The 21,250-nt window shown below is 42.1% G+C and overlaps 1 protein-coding gene across 4 annotated transcripts in view; it reads right to left on the reverse strand.

Annotated features, from left to right (window-relative positions):
• The window catches only part of XPO5 (exportin 5), a 47,668-nt gene that overhangs the window by 2,814 nt on the left and 23,604 nt on the right, over nucleotides 1–21,250 (reverse strand). For 3 of the 4 annotated variants that reach the window (XM_068559303.1, XM_068559302.1, XM_068559301.1), the window contains 12 exons: nucleotides 20,913–21,012; nucleotides 19,875–20,056; nucleotides 7,787–7,887; nucleotides 5,086–5,182; nucleotides 4,129–4,265; nucleotides 3,543–3,640; nucleotides 2,911–2,957; nucleotides 2,379–2,476; nucleotides 1,697–1,759; nucleotides 836–918; nucleotides 275–382; nucleotides 2–139 (listed from right to left, as the gene is read on the reverse strand). In XM_068559303.1, the coding sequence (XP_068415404.1) occupies nucleotides 2–139; nucleotides 275–382; nucleotides 836–918; nucleotides 1,697–1,759; nucleotides 2,379–2,476; nucleotides 2,911–2,957; nucleotides 3,543–3,640; nucleotides 4,129–4,265; nucleotides 5,086–5,182; nucleotides 7,787–7,887; nucleotides 19,875–20,056; nucleotides 20,913–21,012 (1,252 nt within the window). Of the gene's footprint in view, nucleotide 1; nucleotides 140–272; nucleotides 383–835; nucleotides 919–1,696; nucleotides 1,760–2,378; nucleotides 2,477–2,910; nucleotides 2,958–3,542; nucleotides 3,641–4,128; nucleotides 4,266–5,085; nucleotides 5,183–7,786; nucleotides 7,888–19,874; nucleotides 20,057–20,912; nucleotides 21,013–21,250 lie in introns of those variants that run through there. The other variant, XR_011075783.1, reaches the window with a different exon arrangement.

The raw sequence follows: 21,250 nt of genomic DNA on the forward strand, positions 1-21,250 counted from the left end.
CCAGCGCCTCATATATCTGGAAGGCCAGGTGGACCAGGGAAGCCATGCAGCCGTCGTGCTGCCCATGCGTCTGTAAGCCCTTCAGCACACTGGTGAACAGCCACGTAACAGCATCTGCGAGCAGTGTCCCTGACAGCACCTGGGGAGACAGCTGTGCTCAGGGCCAAAGCGGGACTCTGAAGGCCTCAGCACCCTAGTTCTTCCAACTGATTCAGTCAATCCTCATGACCCAAATGTTTCATGAGGGGAGAGGAGAAAGGGTGAGTAACCATACTTGTTTGAGGAGAGGCCAGCAGAGCTGTGTGGTCGTCCTCTGGCAGGACAGAGTATCCTTCCAGGCCAGGGAATTGAAGGCTGTAATTAATAGCGCTGTACAAACATCCTAACGGAAAAGGATGGAGAATTACAATGGGAAAATAAGTACAATGTTCTCTGAATTCTTATGCATCAGGAGCTAGAGTTTTAATAGGTAAGCAGGAAAATGATAAAAGCAGCTACTGAAGAGATGGGAGTTTATTTCCTCTATGTCTATCAGGCCATCCAAAAAAGAAAAACCAACCAATACAGAAAATAAAACCTATGTGCAGGAAGGAGATGCTCAGGCCTGGGGGAGGCTGAACACCAGGGACTGGTGGCAATGTGCCTGGGTGTTTTTCTGAGCCTTTGCCCATGCCAGCATGGGAACACAGTGGCCTTCTGCCTTTCCCACTGTTTTCTTTAACTCATATAAAGGAGTATTACCAAAAAACCCTCCTGATAGCATCAGAAAATGAGAAAAGTGGAAGCGGGCTCCCTGGCTGGGCAAGGAAAAAATCTCGCCTGCCCCTCCACCCACCTCATGCTTCATTAGACATTTTCCCAGGTCTGTAAGCTCTGCCATGGCCGAGGGGGTTACCTCTGTGGCCATCATCTCTTCATCTGTAAGTAGAGACCAAAATGTTAAGCTCCATCCTTTCAGAACAGAGACCGTCCTTTCTGACAGAAGCCCACAGAGTAAAGGAGAGGTGAGTATCCTGGGCTGACTGGTGGTCAAAGGTACTAGGACAGCCCCCCAGCCTCATAAGAGGGTGTAGAAGCCTCTGCCCGTGGCAGATCTAGAGATGCATCTAGCCATACATTTGCAAAACAGGGAATTTTTCTGGACAGTTACCTAAAAAGCTGCAAATGCTGAGGATCTTTTGTCGTTAAACAAATATTTGAGGACCCACTATAGCAGTTACTGGGGATATAAGAGGAATACAACAAAGTCCCTTCCCTGTTAGTAGTTAAATTCTAGTGAGGGAGAGAAGTAATTAATAACACAAATAAAACATGTCAGGTAGTGATCAGTGCCGGAAGACAGAGCAGAGGAAGAATCTAGAGGCTGGCGTTATTTTTGATAAGCTGGTCATGGAAGACCTCTCAGAAGTGACATCTGAGCAGAGACCTGAATAAAAAGCAGGGGGATGGGCCAGGTATATAGTTGGGAGAACAATCATTCTAGGTAGAGGAATCACCAAGCGCAGAGGCTCTGAGGAGGGGACTGTGCTGGGGAATACAGCAAGGGGGCCAGCATGGACGAAAGCTAGATGTACAAAGTCTCCTCCACACCAGACTGCTAGGGACACAGTTTCTATGGGAACTGACCTGGTTACAGAAGTAACAATATTTAGGAGCTTAATGGCTGACCTCCAAGGGCCGCAACAGGCTCACTTACCATCTCCATCTGCAGCGGGAGCAGTACCGTGGTCAGCACCTTTCTTTGAAACACAGCACACAGCTAAGGCAAGAAAGCAGGGTTACTAGGCATATTACCACCAGACAACAGCCGTCCCAGGCCAGTGGATCCCAAACTGTCTCTGGGCAGGTGAGGAGTGGGGGAAGGTGGGATACCGTCCAGGCACAAAGTCAGCTTCACCAACAGAAATAGAGGCATTTGACCAGACTGTGTTCTGGTCCCTCTTCAAGTTCAATCAACTGGAGGGAAATTACAGAATTATCTGAGAGTAAATGACCAGGAGAGGATGCCTCATATGTATACTTGGTCTACTTTGGATCTCAAACAAATGAACTGACCAAAAAATAAAGACGAAATATAACCACCTTCATGTCTAAGAATTAAAAAATTTCCCTATTTTGACAAAGCTAGAAGTTATTCCTACCATTAATCCAACTTCCTCCTGCTATTTTAGACCATTTCCTCATAATCTGCCCTTAGTATGAACTACAATGCAGTTCACAATTCATAAAGTGTCCTTAAATTGACTTAAGAATTATATAGTTTCTATTTAGTTAATTATTTCTTATCAGTCAGTGTTGCTGCAAACACGTTAGGTGAGTGACCAGCTTTTCTTCCAGAAAAAGGCTTGCCTTCTACCCCTGGTTCCCATGCCACTTACTGATCAGGTCCATGACTTCTCGGGTTAACATCCTCACCAGTTGTTCCTCCAGCATCTCTTGAGACTCTGGGTTTTCATCTGTTGTCTCATCTTCTCCACTGCAGAAAACCAGGAGCCAAGTTCCATGGGAATGCAAAAGAAGCAGTGACCCTAGCTAGACCCTCTGTGCCCACTTCCTTCTCCTGACTTCCTCTGGTCTACATTCCACTCAAAAGTTAGGAATGGGGAGCAGTGACCCACTGAGGGGCATTATTACTTGTGACTATATCCAGTTGGCTTGAGGGGAATGGATCAAAATCCTAAGAATGTCTCAGCATTCACCTCAGGCAGCTGAAGGTACCCCCTATGAAGGCCTGAGCTGAGTCTGCCTAATGGTCACAGAAAAGCGATCTACCATCTAGGCTGAGGATGACTATAACCCACTATTATTCTAGCCCTGGGATGGCAGAGTCCTTCTTCCTCCATGTCTACCTTCTCCCACCCCAAAGCTGGCTGCCAGCTCATCCATCACGGAGAAGAGAGAGTCCCTTACCACAGCAGGCTCCTCTGGTTGATGACTTGCCATTTTTGGGAAAGCCTCTGGGAAAACAAAAAAAGAAATAAGTGCTACACTAGGGAGAAGGTTGGAAAAGATAATATCTAAGGGCCCCTTCATGGTTAGAATTAGCTGAAGATGAGTCCAGGTAACAATGACAGAGCCTTGGGAGACCCCACAAGGTTAAAAAACCAGATACGGTTTCTGTAACCTCTCCCACACCCACGACAAGGGCAGCATATCAAACACTTCTTTGCTTGGAAAGGATCAATGACATTTCAGAACTCCTGAGTCTCTCTGGACACACCTATTCTCTGCCCAGCTGGTCCCCCTGCTTAATTCCAGAGTCAGGGAAACAGACCCAGGAAAAGCACTCCCCTGATCACCTCTCCTCAGTTAACAGGAGGATAGGAGTAGAATCTGAGTCTGCAGGTGCTTTGCAGGCAATGGAACCAGTTTAGTTCTTCGGGGGAGCTGCTCCAACCAGGGCAGCAAGGGTGGAGCGGCTGTGCAGCCATCCTGGCAGGGCTAGGAGACAACGCTTTCAGGAGCTCTTGACTTGTGAGACTCATGAGAGGCCACCCACTCCAAGAGGCCTCTTCGCCACCCTTTCCTGGCCAATCTCTTACCATGTGAAGGTAGGTGAAAAGAGGTCCAAGGATGGGAGACACCAGGGCTTCGTAGTGCTCCGGGGGACAGAAGAGCACCAGAGGCTTCACAAAGACCCATGCCGCGGTAGGTTAAGAAGCTTTAGCACACGAGCGCATGCCCGTCGTTCTAAAGCACCACTCCCCTGCCAGACTGGAATTGTAATAAACTCTCCTTACAATGTAACTTTCAGGGAAGAACGATACTCCCCCAAACAAACAAAAACAGAGTCTGAATGAGAATGCAGTATGAGTGTGCTTCTTCAAAGAGAAGCACCTGACAAAGTACAGAAAAGGGATAAAAGCTTCATTTTTCATCTTTCCAAGAAATGGGATGGTAAGAATTTCCCGTAAGGAGAAAGAGCTTTCAACACTCCCTGGACTGCTTTCAGGTTTTTCCTTTTATTTACTTCAATCTTCTTGTCTTTCTAATGTGGTTACTATATACTGTCAGAAATGTTTCCATCTATTTCATATAGCTCAGCTCTGCCTCCTCTGGTGCTTCTGAACTGTTCCTGTCTTCAGTCTTCTGGCCCTTTGGGTTATCTAGGGACTTTTGAAAGGATATGAAGCATGGGTCTGAGTCGGTAGTCAGGAATATTGTTCAAGTTGACGAAGGCAGAGCTGAGGAGCTGGGTGGCCAGGTGCTCCACGGTGTAGAAGTCCTGCTGCATGGAAGGGCCTGCCTTCCCTAGGATATGGAAACTGTAAAGGAAAATCATGAACAACATCAAATCCATTATCTGTTATCGCCAGCCCTGACTGCCTTGGGAATTTCTAGTCTACAAGAAGACTTCTCAGCTAGAAAAGCAATTCATTGTATTTTCTTTTTAAGAGAACTTTTGCTTAATCAGTATACTTCGAAGATGTGGACTTAATCTTCTATCAGAAGGGAAAATAACAGCCACCACCCCCCCAACCCCAACATTTAAGGAAACTTCTTGAAACCAGATTCAGCATCTTTTAAAAGACAGATGTCGGTACCCAAGATCAACGGTAGCCTTTCATTACTTCGTAAGTAATATGGATTTACAATGGAGAATCTTTTGTTAGTTGGCTGACTAGAGCACTGTGTTAGCGAGATCAGTGCCCTGGGGATGCTGGTGTACAGAAGGGCCAGTTACACCCCCCATGCCACAACCAGGACCCCAAGACAAAATATGGCCAGCTATCTCCCAGTGCCCATGAATAGTGGGCTATGAGTAGTGAGGGGTCTGAGAAAATGCATCCCCATCACTGTAACTTCTACTTTGGTCTCATCACTTTATGCACTGGAAACAGACAAGTTGGGCATTAAAATATCAAGTCATGGCGAGGACTTAAAGGCACATGTGACAATTAAAATAAAAATTGCAGGAAACCAGCCTGTTCATTTTGATTTGACACTAGAATCATTAGTTTCCTGTCAAATTCTTTCTTCACATTACCTGTACACTAGAATTCTAGATCAGACGTCCAACCCAAGGCCATCCTATACAATGCATGTCTAGGAGGAGAATATGAAAAGGCACCATTGGTTCCTTACCAGTTTTCATAGAGGGTGCAGAAGAAACGCTGCATTCTTTCTAAGACCGTTTTGTAGATAGGAGAGTCATTCAGTTCCAAGAGAGGCTGAGGTAATCCTACAGACAAAGATGGATCAGGAACCTGCTGCTCCTCTGCTGAGGGTCTCAACCTGCCAACACCCTCCCATAGGCAGAGGTGGTTTGGGGGGTGGGGGTGGGGGCCGGGTGCTATAAATGCAAAGCAGCTGACCAAGTCTTCTACCAGCTGGAAGTGCTAACAGCTTCCCTAAAGTGACTGCTACCCTGTATTTGCAGGGAAAGGCGAAAGCTATTTAAGTGTCCAGGTTTGAGTACTCTAACTTTTGCCTGGGTTTCTCCAGATGGAACTTGTACCAAAACACACAATGATAGCCCAAAACGATCTCTCCATAAAGTACTGGGAATGTCCCCCCCTTCCTTTTTAAGTCACAGAACCTCTTTTTCAAGCAAAATTTTATGCAAAAGCCCAAGGTGTATAGCAGATAAAAATGAAACCCACTTATCTCAGTGTAACAATTGCCTTAAAAGATCTATACTTCTAATCAGAGGCAATTTTGTTTCCAATCTTGCTCCTGGTTGGAAGCTGCCAGAGGGAACTGTTTGTCCATTCCAGTATGTTTTGGTTGGTCATACATTTCTACAGCAGCAGTTCCTGGCTTAATATGAATAACTGAAGGGGGGGCAGGAGGGGAACGGGTGGGGAAGCAACACCTAATTTTTATATTAATAACAAGACATTTTTTGGACGTTTCATTTTTACTGGTGTCTCCAAAAGGGAGCTTAAGTGTAGTGGTGCCAAAGGAAATGGCCCAGGACCATTTAGGCCAAGAGTGATAGCCATGGGCCCTGGAAAGACAAGCTAACAGTCTCCTTTTCATTAAGTCATAGCTGAGGCATGCTCACTAGATTGCTTAATCATGGCCAGGCCCATGCAGAGGTGATAGCCGGGGCAAAAACACACTGTTGGGGCTGTGATGGTAAGCCAACCTGAAGCTCCAGAGATAGGCACAAGGTTTAGACATCTCTGGTGTCTCTAGCTCTAACTTCTTTTTTTTTTTTTAATAAATTTATTTACTTATTTATTTTTTATTTTTGGCTGCGTTGGGTCTTCGTTGCTGCGCGCAGGCTTTCTCTAGTTGCAGCGAGCGGGGGCTGCTCTTTGTGGTGCGGGGGCTTCTCGTTGCGGTGGCTTCTCTTGTTGCAGGGCACAGGCTCTAGGTGTGCGGGCTTCAGTTGTTGTGGCACGCAGCCTCAGTAGTTGTGGTGCACGGGCTTCGTTGCTCGGCGGCATATGGGATCTTCCCGGACCAGGGCTCGAACCTGTGTCCCCTGCATTGGCAGGCGGATTCTTAACTGCTGCACCACCAGGGAAGTCCTCTAGCTCTAACTTCTAACCAACTGCCTTGCTCTCTGTGTTCCGGCCACACAAGTCACCTTCCTATTCCCTGGACATATCAAGCTCTTTGCTGTATGCCTCGGGATCTTGCACCTGCCATTCTGTCTGCCTAGAATGCTCAGCATCTCCTTTTGCCCCCAGCCTGGTTGGCCCCTGTTCATCCTTCAAGTCTCCACTGGGAGGCAGTCTTGTGACTCCACTCCAAGACTGGGTCAGGTCTCCCAATAAACACTCCCACAGTCACTTGCCTTCACAGCACGTATCACAATTATGATCATGAAGTTATTTGCTAATGGGAGAAATGAGTTAAAGCAACATTCTGATCAAGGTGAAACTTGGGAAACTTGGCTCAGAAACTATTCCTTAAAAAAGTGATAACAGGGCTTCCCTGGTGGCGCAGTGGTTAAGAATCTGCCTGCCAATGCAGGGGACACGGGGTCGAGCTCTGGTCTGGGAAGATCCCACATGCCGCGGAGCAACTAGGCCCGTGAGCCACAATTACTGAGCCTGCGCGTCTGGAGCCTGTGCTCCGCAACAGGAGAGGCCACGACAGTGAGAGGCCCGCGCACCGCGATGACCACAACTAGAGAAAGCCCTCGCACAGAAACGAAGACCCAACACAGCCATAAATAAACAAATAAATAAATAAATAAACAAACCCAAAAGTTTAAAAAAAAAAAAAAAAAAAGAGTAGTGTGTTCCTAGGTTGATTAAATGAACTAACACATATAATGATTAGAATATAGCACTTGGCACGTAATATTGGTTATAAAAGTATTTGTCATTATTAGTATTAGGTGCCAGGCACTATGTGGGGCACTTTACAGATTAAAAAAAAAAAAAAAAAAGTGATAACATACATTATATTTTACTGATTAAAGCTATTTAAGCTTAATTGTTTGAATACTTCCCCCCCCCCATATACAAAAGGCAGGAAAGTATGCTAATATCCTTCAGGTCAAAAAGCATGGTTTATTTATAATCTAAAGGCTCTAACACATACTACCAGCTGGCAGCTAAAGTGAAGGAGGGGTTAACATGGGGTGTGTGTGCTTCTGAAGACCTTCTCTGCATGATAAGATAATGAAGTAAACACACTTGTTCCTAGAGAGCCTGTAGGAACCCCATACATGCATTTCTGAACAAACAGGTGGTCAAGGTAGTGCCAGGTGAGGAGAAGGTGACACAAGGCACACTGAAGCTGCATTAGAGATAAGGTATAGAAATATAAAGGCATATAAAGGTATAGAAAACTTCAAGAAAAAAAAAAAGGTTACATTTCTTACCTAAAATAGCAGATTTTTCCACTTCAAGCATATCTAGAGCCCTCGTAAAAGGTTCTGCCATTTTGGCTAGCATTTCTGGTGCATATAAAGTATTGTGAGTTCTGAAAAAAACAGGAATGCTATGGTGAACTTTTCTCAGTCTGCTGGAGTAGGAAAGAGTGGGTTTCCATCTTGTAATTCAGTGATACTACATTTCCACATAGATACCTCTCTGTCAACACTACTCTTGGCAGGGGAATTTAAATGTTTCCCTGGAGAAGGGGATAGACTTGATGCTATTAAGTTTATTTGTACAGTATACAACACCTAATAGCAATCAACCACAAGAACCGAATTCTGAGAGAGCCGGACAACATCACAGTCTAAAGCTGGAAAGCAAAATTCTTTCAAACCTTAGACGATGCCAAGGCACTCCCAGTTTTCTGACTGCCCGTGATAGAGGATGAAATGTCAGAGGCATCATGGTTCACAGGCAGGAACACAGAGTAGGTAGTAATATGCCCCCATTTTTAGGATGTTTTGTCTCTGAATCAAGAGCATGGACCCAACAATGCTCTGGCAGCTGTTTAGTCTCCTAGAGGCACATTTGCAATTCCCAGCATGAGCACCTCTTCCCCACCAAAATGACTTACCTTTGTTAGACTATCGACCTGATCTACCTGCCTTCCACTGCAATGGCACCACGGAACAATCTATAGCCAGAGGGCATAACTACCTATTTCTCTTTTAAAAGTTAACTATAAAACATTTCAAATGTATAGAAAATTACAGAACATGGACCAGCAAGATCAAATATTTAAGATGAACACTGAATAGATCATTTTAGACCATGTTTTTTTTTTTTTTAAATTATTTATTTATTTATTTGTTTATGGCTGTGTTGGGTCTTCGTTTCTGTGCGAGGGCTTTCTCCAGTTGCGGCGAGTGGGGGCCACTCTTCATCGCGGTGCGCGGGCCTCTCACTGTCGCGGCCTCTCCCGTTGCGGAGCACAGGCTCCAGATGCACAGGCTCAGCAGTTATGGCTCACGGGCTTAGCTGCTCCGCGGCACGTGGGATCTTCCCAGACCAGGGCTCGAACCCGTGTCCCCTGCATTGGCAGGCAGATTCTTAACCACTGAGCCACCAGGGAAGCCCCATGCTTATTTTTTAAAAACCCTCAATGATGTTTTTTAAGTCTAACCATGTGCATTCATTAGCACCCATGTTTAAACTGCCTTTTTATGACTGGCTTATTCCACTTAGCATAGTCACGGTTCACCCATGTTGTAGCATGTTGCAGAAATTCCTTCCTTTTTAAGGCTGAATGATATTCCACTGTTTGTATAGACCACATTTTGCTTATCGATTCATCCACTGATGGGACACTGGTTGCTTCCACGTTTTAGCTATTGTGAGTAATGCTGCTATGAACATAGACGTATAAATACCTCTTTAAGACCCGCTTTCAATTCTTTCGAGTATATACCTCAAGCTGGACTTGCTGCTTAACATGGTAATTCTATATTTAATTTTTTAATTTATTTTTATGCTTTTGGCCGTGCTGCACGGCTTGCAGGATCTTAGCTCCTCAACCAGGGATAGAATCTGGGCCCCCTGCAGTGGAAGCACGGAGTCCTAACCACTGGACCACCAGGGAATTCCCACTATTTTTAATTTTTTGAGGAACTGCCAAACTGTTTTCCAGAGTGGCTGTACCATTTTACATTCCTACCAACAATGTACAAGAGTTCCAATTTCTCCACATCCTTGCTAACACCTATTACTTCCTTTTTTCAAAATTATTATTTTTTTAATGTATCTTTTTTTTAACATCTTTATTGGAGTATAACTGCTTTACAATATTGTGTTAGTTTCTGCTGTATAACAAAGTGAATCAGCTATACATATACATACATCCCCATAACTCCTCCCTCTTGCGTCTCCCTCCCATCCTCCCTATCCCACCCCTCTAGGTGGTCACAAAGCACCAAGCTGATCTCCCTGTGCTATGTGGCTGCTTCCCACTAGCTATCTATTTTACATTTGGTAGTGTATATATGTCCATGCCACTCTCTCGCTTCATCCCAGCTTCCCCTTCCCCTTCCCCATGTCCTCAAGTCCATTCTCTACGTCTGTGTCTTTATTCCTGTCCTGCCCCTAGGTTCATCAGAACCACTTTTTTTTTTTTTTTTTTTTTTAGATTCCATATATATGTGTTAGCATATGGTATTTGTTTTTCTCTTTCTGACTTACTTCACTCTGTATGACAGACTCTAGGTCCATCCACCTCACTACAAATACCTCAATTTCATTTCATTTTATGGCTGAGTAATATTCCATTGTATATTTGTGCCACATCTTCTTTATCCATTCATCTGTCGATGGACACTTAGGTTGCTTCCATGTCCTGGCTATTGTAAATAGAGCTGCAATGAACATTGTGGTACATGACTCTTTTTGAATTATGGTTTTCTCAGGGTATATGCCCAGTAGTGGGATTGCTGGGTCATCTGGTAGTTCTATTTTTAGTTTTTTAAGGAACCTCCATACTGTTCTCCATAGTGGCTGTATCAATTTACATTCCCACCAGCAGTGCAAGAGGGTTCCCTTTTCTCCACACCCTCTCCAGCATTTATTGTTTGTAGATTTTTTGATGATGGCCATTCTGACCGGTGTGAGGTGATACCTCATTGTAGTTTTGATTTGCATTTCTCTAATAATTAGTGATGTTGAGCATCCTTTCATGTGTTTGTTGGCAATCTGTATATCTTCTTGGGAGAAATGTCTTATTTAGGTCTTCTGCCCTTTTTGGATTGTTTTTTTGATATTGAGCTGCATGACCTGCCTGTATATTTTGGAGATTAATCCTTTGTCAGTTGTTTCATTTGCAAATACTTTCTCCCATTCTGAGGGTTGTCTTTTCGTCTTGTTTATGGTCTCCTTTGCTGTGCAAAAGCTTTTAGGTTTCATTAGGTCCCATTTGTTTATTTTTGTTTTTATTTCCATTTCTCTAGGAGGTGGGTCAAAAAGGATCCTGCTGTGATGTATGTCATAGAGTGTTCTGCCTATGTTTTCCTCTAAGAGTTTTATAGTGTCTGGCCTTACATTTAGGTCTTTAATCCATTTTGAGTTTATTTTTGTGTATGGTGTTAGGGAGTGTTCTAATTTCATTCTTTTACATGTAGCTGTCCAGTTTTCCCAGCACCACTTATTGAAGAGGCTGTCTTTTCTCCATTGTATAGTCTTGCCTCCTTTATCAAAGATAAGGTGACCATATGTGTGTGGGTTTATCTCTGGGCTTTCTATCCTGTTCCACTGATCTATATTTCTGTTTTTCTACCAGTACCATACTGTCTTGATGACTGTAGCTTTGTAGTATAGTTTGAAGGCAGGGAGCCTGATTCCTCCAGCTCCGTTTTTCTTTCTCAAGATTGCTTTGGCTATTCGGGGTCTTTTGTGTTTCCATACAAACTGTGAAATTTTTTATTCTAGTTCTGTGAAAAATGCCATTGGTAGTTTGATAGGGATTGCATTGAATCTGTAGATTGCTTTGGGTAGTATAGTCATTTTCACAGTGTTGATTCTTCCAATCCAAGAACACGGTATATCTCTCCATTTGTTTGTATCATCTTTAATTTCTTTCATCAGTGTCTTATAGTTTTCTGCATACAGGTCTTTTGTCTCCTTAGGTAGGTTTATTCCTAAGTATTTTATTCTTTTTGTTGCAGTGGTAAATGGGAGTGTTTCCTTAATTTCTCCTTCAGATTTTTCATCATTAGTGTATAGGAATGCAAGAGATTTCTGTGCATTAATTTTATACCCTGCTACTTCACCCAATCCATTGATTAGCTCTAGTAGCTTTCTGGTAGCATCTTTAGGATTCTCTATGTATAGTATCATGTCAACTGCAAACAGTGACAGTTTTACTTCTTCTTTTCCGATTTGGATTACTTTTATTTCTTTTTCTTCTCTGGTTGCTGGGGCTAAAACTTCCAAAACTATGTTGAATAGTGGTGAGAGTGGGCAACCTTGTCTTGTTCCTGATCCTAGTGGAAATGGTTTCAGTTCTTCACCATTAAGAATAATGTTGGGGCTTCCCTGGTGGTGCAGTGGTTGAGAATATGCCTGCCAATGCAGGGGACACGGAAGCCCTGGTCTGGGAAGATCCCACATGCCGCGGAGCAACTGGGCCGTGAGCCACAAGTACTGAGCCTGTGTGTCTGGAACCTGTGCTCCGCAACAAGAGAGGCCACGATAGAGAGAGGCCCGCACACCGCAATGAAGAGTGGCCCCCGCTTGCCACAACTAGAGAAAGCCCTCGCACGGCAACGAAGGCCCAACACAGCCATAAATAAATAAATAAATAAATAAATAAATAAATAAATAAATAAATAAATAAATAAATAAATAAATAAATAAATAAATAAATAAATAAATAAATAAAATAAAAAGAATAATGTTGGCTGTGCATTTGTCATATATGGCCTTTATTATGTTGAGGTAAGTTCCCTCTATGCCTACTTTCTGGAGAGTTTTTATCATAAATGGGTGTTGAATTTTGTCAAAAGCTTTTTCTGCATCTATTGCGATGATCATATGGTCTTTCTTCAATTGTTAATACGGTTTATCACATTGATTGTGTATACTGAAGAATCCTTGCATTCCTGGGATAAACCCCACTTGATCATGGTGTTATGATCCTTTTAATGTGCTGTTGGCTTCTGTTTGCTAGTATTTTGTTGAGGATTTGTGCATCTATGTTAATCAGTGATATTGGCCTGTAGTTTTCTTTTTTTGTGACATCTTTGTCTGGTTTTGGTATCAGGGTGATGGTGGCCTCGTAGAGTTTGGGAGTGTTCCTCCCTCTGCTATATTTTGGAAGAGTTTGAGAAGGACAGGTGTTAGCTCTTCTCTAAATGTTTGATAGAATTCGCCTGTGAAGCCATCTGGTCCTGGGCTTTTGTTTGTTGGAAGATTTTTAATCACAGTTTCTATTTCAGTACTTGTGATTGGTCTGTTTATATTTTCTATTTCTTCCTGGTTCAGTCTTGGGAGGTTGTGCTTTTCTAAAAATTTGTCCATTTCTTCCAGGTTGTCCATTTTATTGGCATATAGTTGCTTGCAGTAATCTCTCAAGATCCTTTGTATTTCTGCAGTGTCAGTTGTTACTTCTCCTTTTTCATTTCTAATTCTATTGATGAGTCTTCTCCCTTTTTTTCTCGATGAGTCTGGCTAGTGGTTTATCAATTTTGTTTATCTTCTCAAGGAATCAGCTTTTAGTTTTATTGATCTTAACTACTGTTTCCTTCATTTGTTTTTCACTTATTTCTGATCTGATCTTTATGATCTTTCCTTCTGCTAACTTTGGGTATTTTTTGTTCTTCTTTCTCTAATTGCTGCCCTCAATTCTTTTCATTCTTTTTTCTTTATTCTGCCCTGCGGTAGTTATTTCCACTATTTTATCTTCCAGGTCACTTATCCGTTCTTCTGCCTCAGTTATTCTGCTATTGATTCCTTCTAGAGAATTTTATATTTCATTTACTGTGTTGTTCATCATTGTTTGCTCTTTAGTTCTTCTAGGTCCTTGTTTAACGTTTCTTGTATTTTCTCCATTCTATTTCCAAGATTTTGGATCATCTTTACTATCATTACTCTGAATTCTTTTTCAGGTAGACTGCCTATTTCCTCTTCACTTGTTTGGCCTGGTGCGTTGTTACCTTGCTCCTTCATCTGCTGTGTATTTCTCTGTCTTCTCATTTTGCTTAACTTACTGTGTTTGGGGTCAGTCTCCTTTTTGCAGGCTGCAGGTTCGTAGTTCCCGTTGTTTTTGATGTCTGCCCCCAGTGGGTAAGGTTGGTTCAGTGGGTTGTGTAGGCTTCCTGGTGGAGGGGACTGGTGCCTATGTTCTGGTGGATGAGGCTGGATCTTCTTTTTCTGGTGGGCAGGACCATGTTTGGTGGTGTGTTTTGGGGTGAACTTATTATGATTTTAGGTAGCCTCTCTGCTAATGGGTGGGGTGGTGTTCCTGTCTTGCTAGTTGTTTGGCATAGGGTGTCCAGCACTGTAGCTTGCTGGTCGTTGAGTGGAGCTGGGTCTTCGTGTTGAGGTGGAGATCTCTGAGAGAGCTTTCACCGTTTGATATTACATGGGGCCGGGAAGTCTCTGGTGGACCAATGTCCTGAACTTGGCTCTCCCACCTCAGAGACTCAGGCCTGACACCCGGCCAGAGCACCAAGACCCTGTCAGCCACATGGCCAGGTATGTGGGGAGTTTCTTGCCTTTTGGGAAGTCTGAGGTCTTCTGCCAGCGTTCAGCAGGTGTTCTGTAGGAGCTGTTCCTCATATCGATGTATTCGTCTTACTCCTCTGCCATCTTGAAGCTATCTCCTCAACATTATTTTTTATTGTAACCATCCTATTGGGTATGAAGTGGTATCTCATTATGGTTTTGATTTGCATTTCTCTAATGACTAAAGATGTTGAGCATCTTTTCATGGCCTTGTTGGCCATTTGTATATCTTCTTTAGAGATATGTCTATTCAAGCCTTTTGCCTATTTTGATTAGATTTTATTTTTCTATATGTCTATCCTTCTCAGTGCCAAACTATTTTGATTTCTGTAGCTTTGCAGTAAGTTTTGAAAATGAGAAGTTTGAGTCTCCCAACTTTGTTCTTTTTCAAGACGGTTTTGGCTTTTAGGGGCCCCTTGCAATTCCGTATGAATCTGAGGATCAGCTTTGTGCAAAAAAAAAACTGTTGGAAAATTTTTTTTTTAATGTATGTACATATGTATGTATGTATGTATTTGCCATGCTGCGCAGCATGAGGGATCTTAGTTCCCTGACCATGGATCGAACCTGTGCCCCCTGCAGTGGAAGTGCTTGGAGTCCTAACCACTGGACCACTAGGGAATTCCCACTGTTGGAATTTTAATAGGGACTGCATTCAATCTATAGATTGCTTTGAGAAATATTTCCATCTTAACGAACTTAAGTCTTTCAATTCATGAATACAGGATGCCTTTTCATTTAGGTCATCTTTAATTCCAGAATGTTTTTTAGTTTTCAATGTATAAGTCTTTCATATCCTTGGTTAAATGTATTCCTGGGTACTTTATTCTTTTGAATGCTATTGTACATGGAATTATTTTCTTAATTTCCTTTTGGGATCATTCATTGCTGGTGTATAAAAACACAACTGATTTTTGTATGTTGATCTTGTATCCTATAACTTTGTTGAATTTATTTATTAGCAGGAGTAGTTTTTGAACTCCCTTTTAGTCCTAGTTTGCTGAGTGTTTTTATCATGAGAGGGTGTTGGATTCTGTCAAATGCTTTTTCTGTGTCAATTAAGATGATCAAGTGGGGTTTTTCCTTTGTTCTATTAATATGGTGTACTATGCTGATTTATTTTTGTATGTTGAACCACTCTTACCTTGGGATAAATCCCACTTGGTCATAGTGTATAATCCTTATAACATGCTGTTGGATTCAATTTGCTTGTATTTTGTGAGGCTATCCATAACTCTACCTTAGCCTTTACCTCCTGCTGTGTGGAGCTCAAGGGTTGGTAAGTGGTGCCACTTACTTTTAAAAACTGCAATTTGCCAACTTTTTGGTTTCTGAATTAAGTTTTTCTTGGTTGTTTGGGAAGATGCCTAATACTATGAAATGATCTCTATAAAATCAGTCCTTTTTTTTTAAAATAGAGCTTTTTTCCTATTTATTTATTTATTTATTGGCTGTGTTGGGTCTTCATTGCTGCACGCGGGATTTGTCTAGTTGCTGCGAGTGGGGGCTACTCTTCATTGCGGTGAGCGGGCTTCTCATTACGGTGGTTTCTCTTGTTGTGCAGCATGGGCTCTAGGCACGCGGGCTTCAGTAGTTGTGGCTCGCAGGCTCTAGAGCTCAGGCTCAGTAGTTGTGGTGCACAGGCTTAGTTGCTCCGCGGCATGTGGGATCTTCCCAGACCAGGGATCGAACCTGTGTCCCCTGCATTGGCAGGCAGATTCTTATCCACTGCATCACCAGGGAAGCCCCAAATCAGTTCTTCTTGAAAAGAAATTCATAGTCTTAAATTTGATGGGGAACAGATGAGATGTTTTTTATTTTTATTCTTTAATTGTGACTGTGATCCCAAGATATAATTTAAAAAATAGATATAATTTAAAAAATATAATGCATCATATGTCAAATGTCCCTGATGCTACAACAAAATCTTGTATTCCGTATAGTCTCCTCTCCTCCTCCTCCCCTTCGCCAAGGAGATGGCACCATGGTGCCTGCACCTGTAACTCACAAGTAATGGAAGGAGGACTCAGTACATACTGCTCTCGTATCTATGGCTCCAGGGAGTCCTACAAGCCCTAGTGACATTCAGGTTCCTGAAATATTTCCTGACACACTTGCAAGTTAGAGCACTATGCTTCCACATTAAGAGGAACTAGTTATTGCTTGGCAAAGAAAAAGACAATCAAGTAATAAAAGTTTTAAGTTCTGCAGTCTGTACCTATCTGAAATATTCTTAGTATCACCAACTAAGAGTGTAATTGCCATACACACAGGTGTATATTATTCAGCCACAATAGAGGAGAAAATCTTGCTATTTGTGACAACGTGATGGACCTTGAGGGCATTATGCTAAGTGAAACACATCAGACACTGAAAGACAAATACAGTATGATCTTACTTGTACGATGAATCAAAAAAACCAAACTCATAGAAACAGAACAGTTTGATGGTTGCCCGAGGAGGGAGATGGGGGTGGGGGAAATGGGCGAAGGTGGTCAAAGGTACAGACTTCAGTTAAAAAGGTAAGTAAGTTCTGGAGATGTAATATATACAGCACACTGACTATAGTTAATACTGTATTGTGCATTTGAAAGTTGCTAAGAGAGATCTTAAAAGTTCTCATCACAAGAAAAAAAATGTGTAACTATGTGAGCTGATGGGTGTTAACTAAACCTACTGTGGTAATCATTTCACAATATATACATATATCAAACCAAAAAAAAAAAGTATAATCACTATGCTAAACAAGACTTCCCACATACAAAGACTTCAATAAAACATATAGAAGATATCTGGAAACAATGTAACAAACTTTAAGTTAACAGAAAAGTTGTTATTCTAAACAGATAATGAATGATGATAATGAACCTTCTGAGAACCAGAGAGTTCTGCTCCCCACATCTATCTTCCACCCAACCCACTAAGAACACACCGTGCAACAGAAATAAAAAGTAAGCCACATAAGCCATTTAAAATTTTCTAACCAGCCAAACTTAAAAAGTGAAAAGAAGCAGGTTAAATTAATTATATTTTTATTTAACCCAACACATCAAAAAATCATTTCAATATGTTAGCAATATAAAAATTAATGAGATATTTTTACATTTTTTGTACTAAGTTTTCAAAATATAGTGTGTGTTTTACACCTACAGTTTATCTCAATTCAGAATAGCCACATTTCAAGTGCTCAGTAGCCAGCCACATGTGGCTAGTGGCTACCATACTAGACAGTGCAGCTCTAACACCTTCGATTATCAGACTATTTGTGTGACAAGGAGGTAAAACAGGAGTTTTATAACAAGGAGTTAATACACAAACTGGTAGGAATGTAAACTAGTACACCACTTTAGAAAACTATTTGATTCTATCTATGAAAACTGAAAATATGCATACCTTATAAACAGGAATTCTACTCCTACATGTAGGATTCTGCTCCTACCCAACAGAAATTATGTATACACCAAAAGACATTTATAAGAATGTTAACAGCAGCACTCGTAGCGATAAAAAAATGCTGGAAACTACCAAAAGTCCATCAACACTAAATGGATAAATGAGTTACAGCATATTCACACAATGGAATACCATCCCACCAATGAGAATGAACAAGCCACAACTACAAGCAATAACACAGATGAGCTCACAAACAATATTACACAAGAGAAGCCAAGGCACAAAAGAGTGCATGCTTCTGACTCCATTTATTAAAGCTCAAAAAACCAGGCAAAATGTTAAAAGTTAGAATAGTGGTTACCCTTGAGGGGCACGTAGGACTGAAAAGAGGTGCTGGGTAAGGTTGTTTCTTGATCTGGGTGCTGATTACATGGAGGTGTCCACTTTGTCAACATTCATCTACCCGCACTCACAATTTGTGTCCTTTTCTTATGTGTATTTGTACCCTTAACATTATACTTCAAGATAAAACTTACTACGAAAACAAGACAAAACTCTAACAGCTCCAGCTGCACACTACTCAGGGAATCGAACTACTCCATAACTACAGTCAACGTTTTTCAAAATACCTTTTGATTGACTTTGGGATTTTCCAAAAGTGTTGTACTCTTAGAAAAATATCAAGATGACAATCTCTTGTCTCCTCACCTAACCAGGGATGAACCGTGTTTCCAGGTCTAGGTTCCCAGCACAGGGACTCTGGCCACAGGCTTAAAAAGTCAATGAGCCTGTTGCTATCTGACTTCATCACTTTCACATTTCTCTAAACTACAGAAGATCCTTTTGGTCTTAAAAACATCAATATGGAGACAAACTTTTCCTTGACTATTTTACTACCCTCTCAACATGTAACCCATACTTCTTTTTGAAATCTTTTTCCTCCTTTTGAAATCAGAGCAAAGTATTGTCTATTTCCATATACACGTCCACAATGACAACTTGTTCAGACACTCCAGCCCTCCAATTTGGTCAACATTAACTTAAAACCTTGGATTCTTAAGCATATGGTCCAGGGTGTCTGTTGTCAGCAGAGCATCCCTGAGACATGAGTAATCTGGTTTACTCATGTTGAGTAAATTTGGTTTACTCAGTTGAGACTCCACTCTAATACCCTGGATAAGAGGCCAAAAAGCAGTGGAACAGAGCTCTAACCTGAACTCAGAAACACTAGGAGATGTAAAAAGCAATCAAATTTTGCTTTGGCCAGTAAAAACTGATTCTCTCCAAAGGCTCTCTTTCACTGTAGAGAGCATCTATCCCTGAATCATGAAACATATATTGAGTAACCAACAAGCCTAGACTTGGCCTACTTCCGCTTGATTATATTAGCTCATGTGATTTATAACAGTGGTTCTGAACCTTTAATGTGCACGCAAACAACCTGGGGATCTTGTTAAAATGCAGGTTCTGATTTAGTATGTCTGGGGTGAAGCCCTAATACTGCATTTTAAACAAGCTCTCAGGTGACTGCTGATGCTGCTGGTCTGAGGACTCAGCTTTCAGAAGTAAAAACCTAGGACTCTGATGTGGAGCACGTATCATGCCTTCCCTTTGGCATGTTCAACCACTGGATGTTTGGTCCATTTGAGAACACAGTCACTACTGATAAATTCAGATTAGCTCGTTTGAATACCTGACCCAGAGAAGCACCACTACAGAAAGCAACTGCCCTGCTCCCAATGAACAACTCCTTTAGTGGCAAAACTTTAGACCAAATGAAACTTAAAGTAAAAAGTAGAAATGAAGTATAAAGAAGTAAAAGAACACAGAGGAGGCTCAAAATGAGAAAAGCCATTTTGAGATTAGCCCCGATGTGTTCACTTGGAATGCAAGACTTATAAAAGTGAGAGCCAGGGCTTCCCTGGTGGCACAGTGGTTAAGAATCCGCCTGCCAATGCAGGGGACACTGGCTCGGGTTCGAGCCCTGGTCCGGGAAGATCCCACATACCGTGGAGCAACTAAGCCAGTGTGCCACAACTATTGAGCCCGTGCTCTAGAGCCTGCGAGCCACAACTCCTGAAGCCCGTGCACCTAGAGCCCATGCTCTGCAACAAGAAGCCACCGCAATGAGAAGCCCACGCACCGCAACGAAGAGTAGCCCCCGCTTGCCACAACTAGAGAAAGCTCACGCACAGCAACGAAGACCCAACGCAGCCAAAAATAAATAAAATTAAATTAAAACAACAACAACAAAAAAAGTGAGAGTCAATGTTACTTTTAAAAAGAAGAGTCCCTCTAGAACGGAACAAGACCTAATCTCTTATTTACCACCATATGATCTGAAGAAGTATAAACAAATTAAGCTTTTGAGATTTTTAAGGCAAAAAGTTTTAAATACAACAGAGAAAAACCATTATTCTGACTCACCTTATAAGGGCAAGCAAATTGTCAAGAAGTTTCAGAATCTGTTCTGTGCAGGGGTTACGGAAGATTGGATTTCCAGGGGGTGTATAACCCACGACAAATCCCCCAGCTTTGGCCTCTTCTAGGTCAGTGGGCCAGCAAGTTCGTTTCACAACACCCAGAATGCTATACACACAAAAGCTCATCTACAGAAAAACATAAAAATGAAAGGTAAACATAAAAGGGGAAGAAAAGACAAAAGTGCTATTAGATATTTGCAAGATTATGGCAAAGGTGACATAGAAGCCAGACAAAAGGAAAAGACGCCCACCCCGGCCCCCATCCCTGTCCCTTCCTTTAAGGTCAAGTCCAAAAGGGATCCTTTCAATGCCATCTTTAGGACCAGTGGTAGGCTCTAAAAGCTTTCCTTTCATGAGGATATCCTTCCAGAGGCTTGCAGGACCCCAATTAGAAGGGGGCTTGGACATACTTCAAAACAGTATTTACGCTGCCAACATTTCATCTTGTTTTTGAGTTGGCCTTGCATCCTCCAGTTTAGGCCTTCATAGATTTTGCCCTAATCCTCACTCATAGTACTTTCTACCAATTGACTACTTGCCAGGTTAATTAATAAGACTTTTGCCGTAATGGAGCCAGGAACAATGCTTATTTGAATAGCAAAGAACTGGAAAATCTCAGGTTTGCAAGTTAGGCCACCATTTAGGACTTAACTTGCCAGAGAGCAAAGGCAGGGAGAACCCACCCTGCTGACCAAGTTCTGACCTACTTCCTCATTACACCTTCAGTCCTCCAAGCTATTTACAGATCCTTAAAGCCAAAATAATGACTTCATAGAAAAGACCACCTGCTCTGCTGTGAGAACTAACTCAAGAACTTAAGACTAAAGAAGAAAAGAAGGGAGACACTAACACAAGTGGAGATTCCCAGATTTCTTGCTCGTATACAAGAAAACGTAAGTCTACAAGAACCTGGACAAATGACAACACCCTACTCCTACCTGTGGCCTACGCACCTTCCCTATCCCAGGAGAGGCTTACTCACTCGTGCACGGTTTAAGCCACAGGGATCCTCCAGGCCTGGGTCACAGCTTGTCCGATCTGCACCCACATAGGCAATAAAAGCATCAACATCTGACAGCACTCTAAAGGTTGGTGGGGGAAAGACAAGTTACAGCACGACTTTAAGCAAGGACAGTTTCTTCCTCAAGAGCTAATAAGCTGTGATTATTTCACCCCCAAAGAGCAGTTGTTACAGTGAGAGGAATCTAATCAAACTGTCAGCTGTCATATGAAGATTTATTAACTTCTCTTCCCACTTCTAAATGTTATTAGTGACACTTTAAGAATCAAAAAGGGTACAAGCTTGAGAAGGCTATGTGG

Source organism: Eschrichtius robustus, chromosome 12 (genome assembly GCF_028021215.1).
Source record: "Eschrichtius robustus isolate mEscRob2 chromosome 12, mEscRob2.pri, whole genome shotgun sequence".
NCBI lineage: Eukaryota > Metazoa > Chordata > Mammalia > Artiodactyla > Eschrichtiidae > Eschrichtius > Eschrichtius robustus.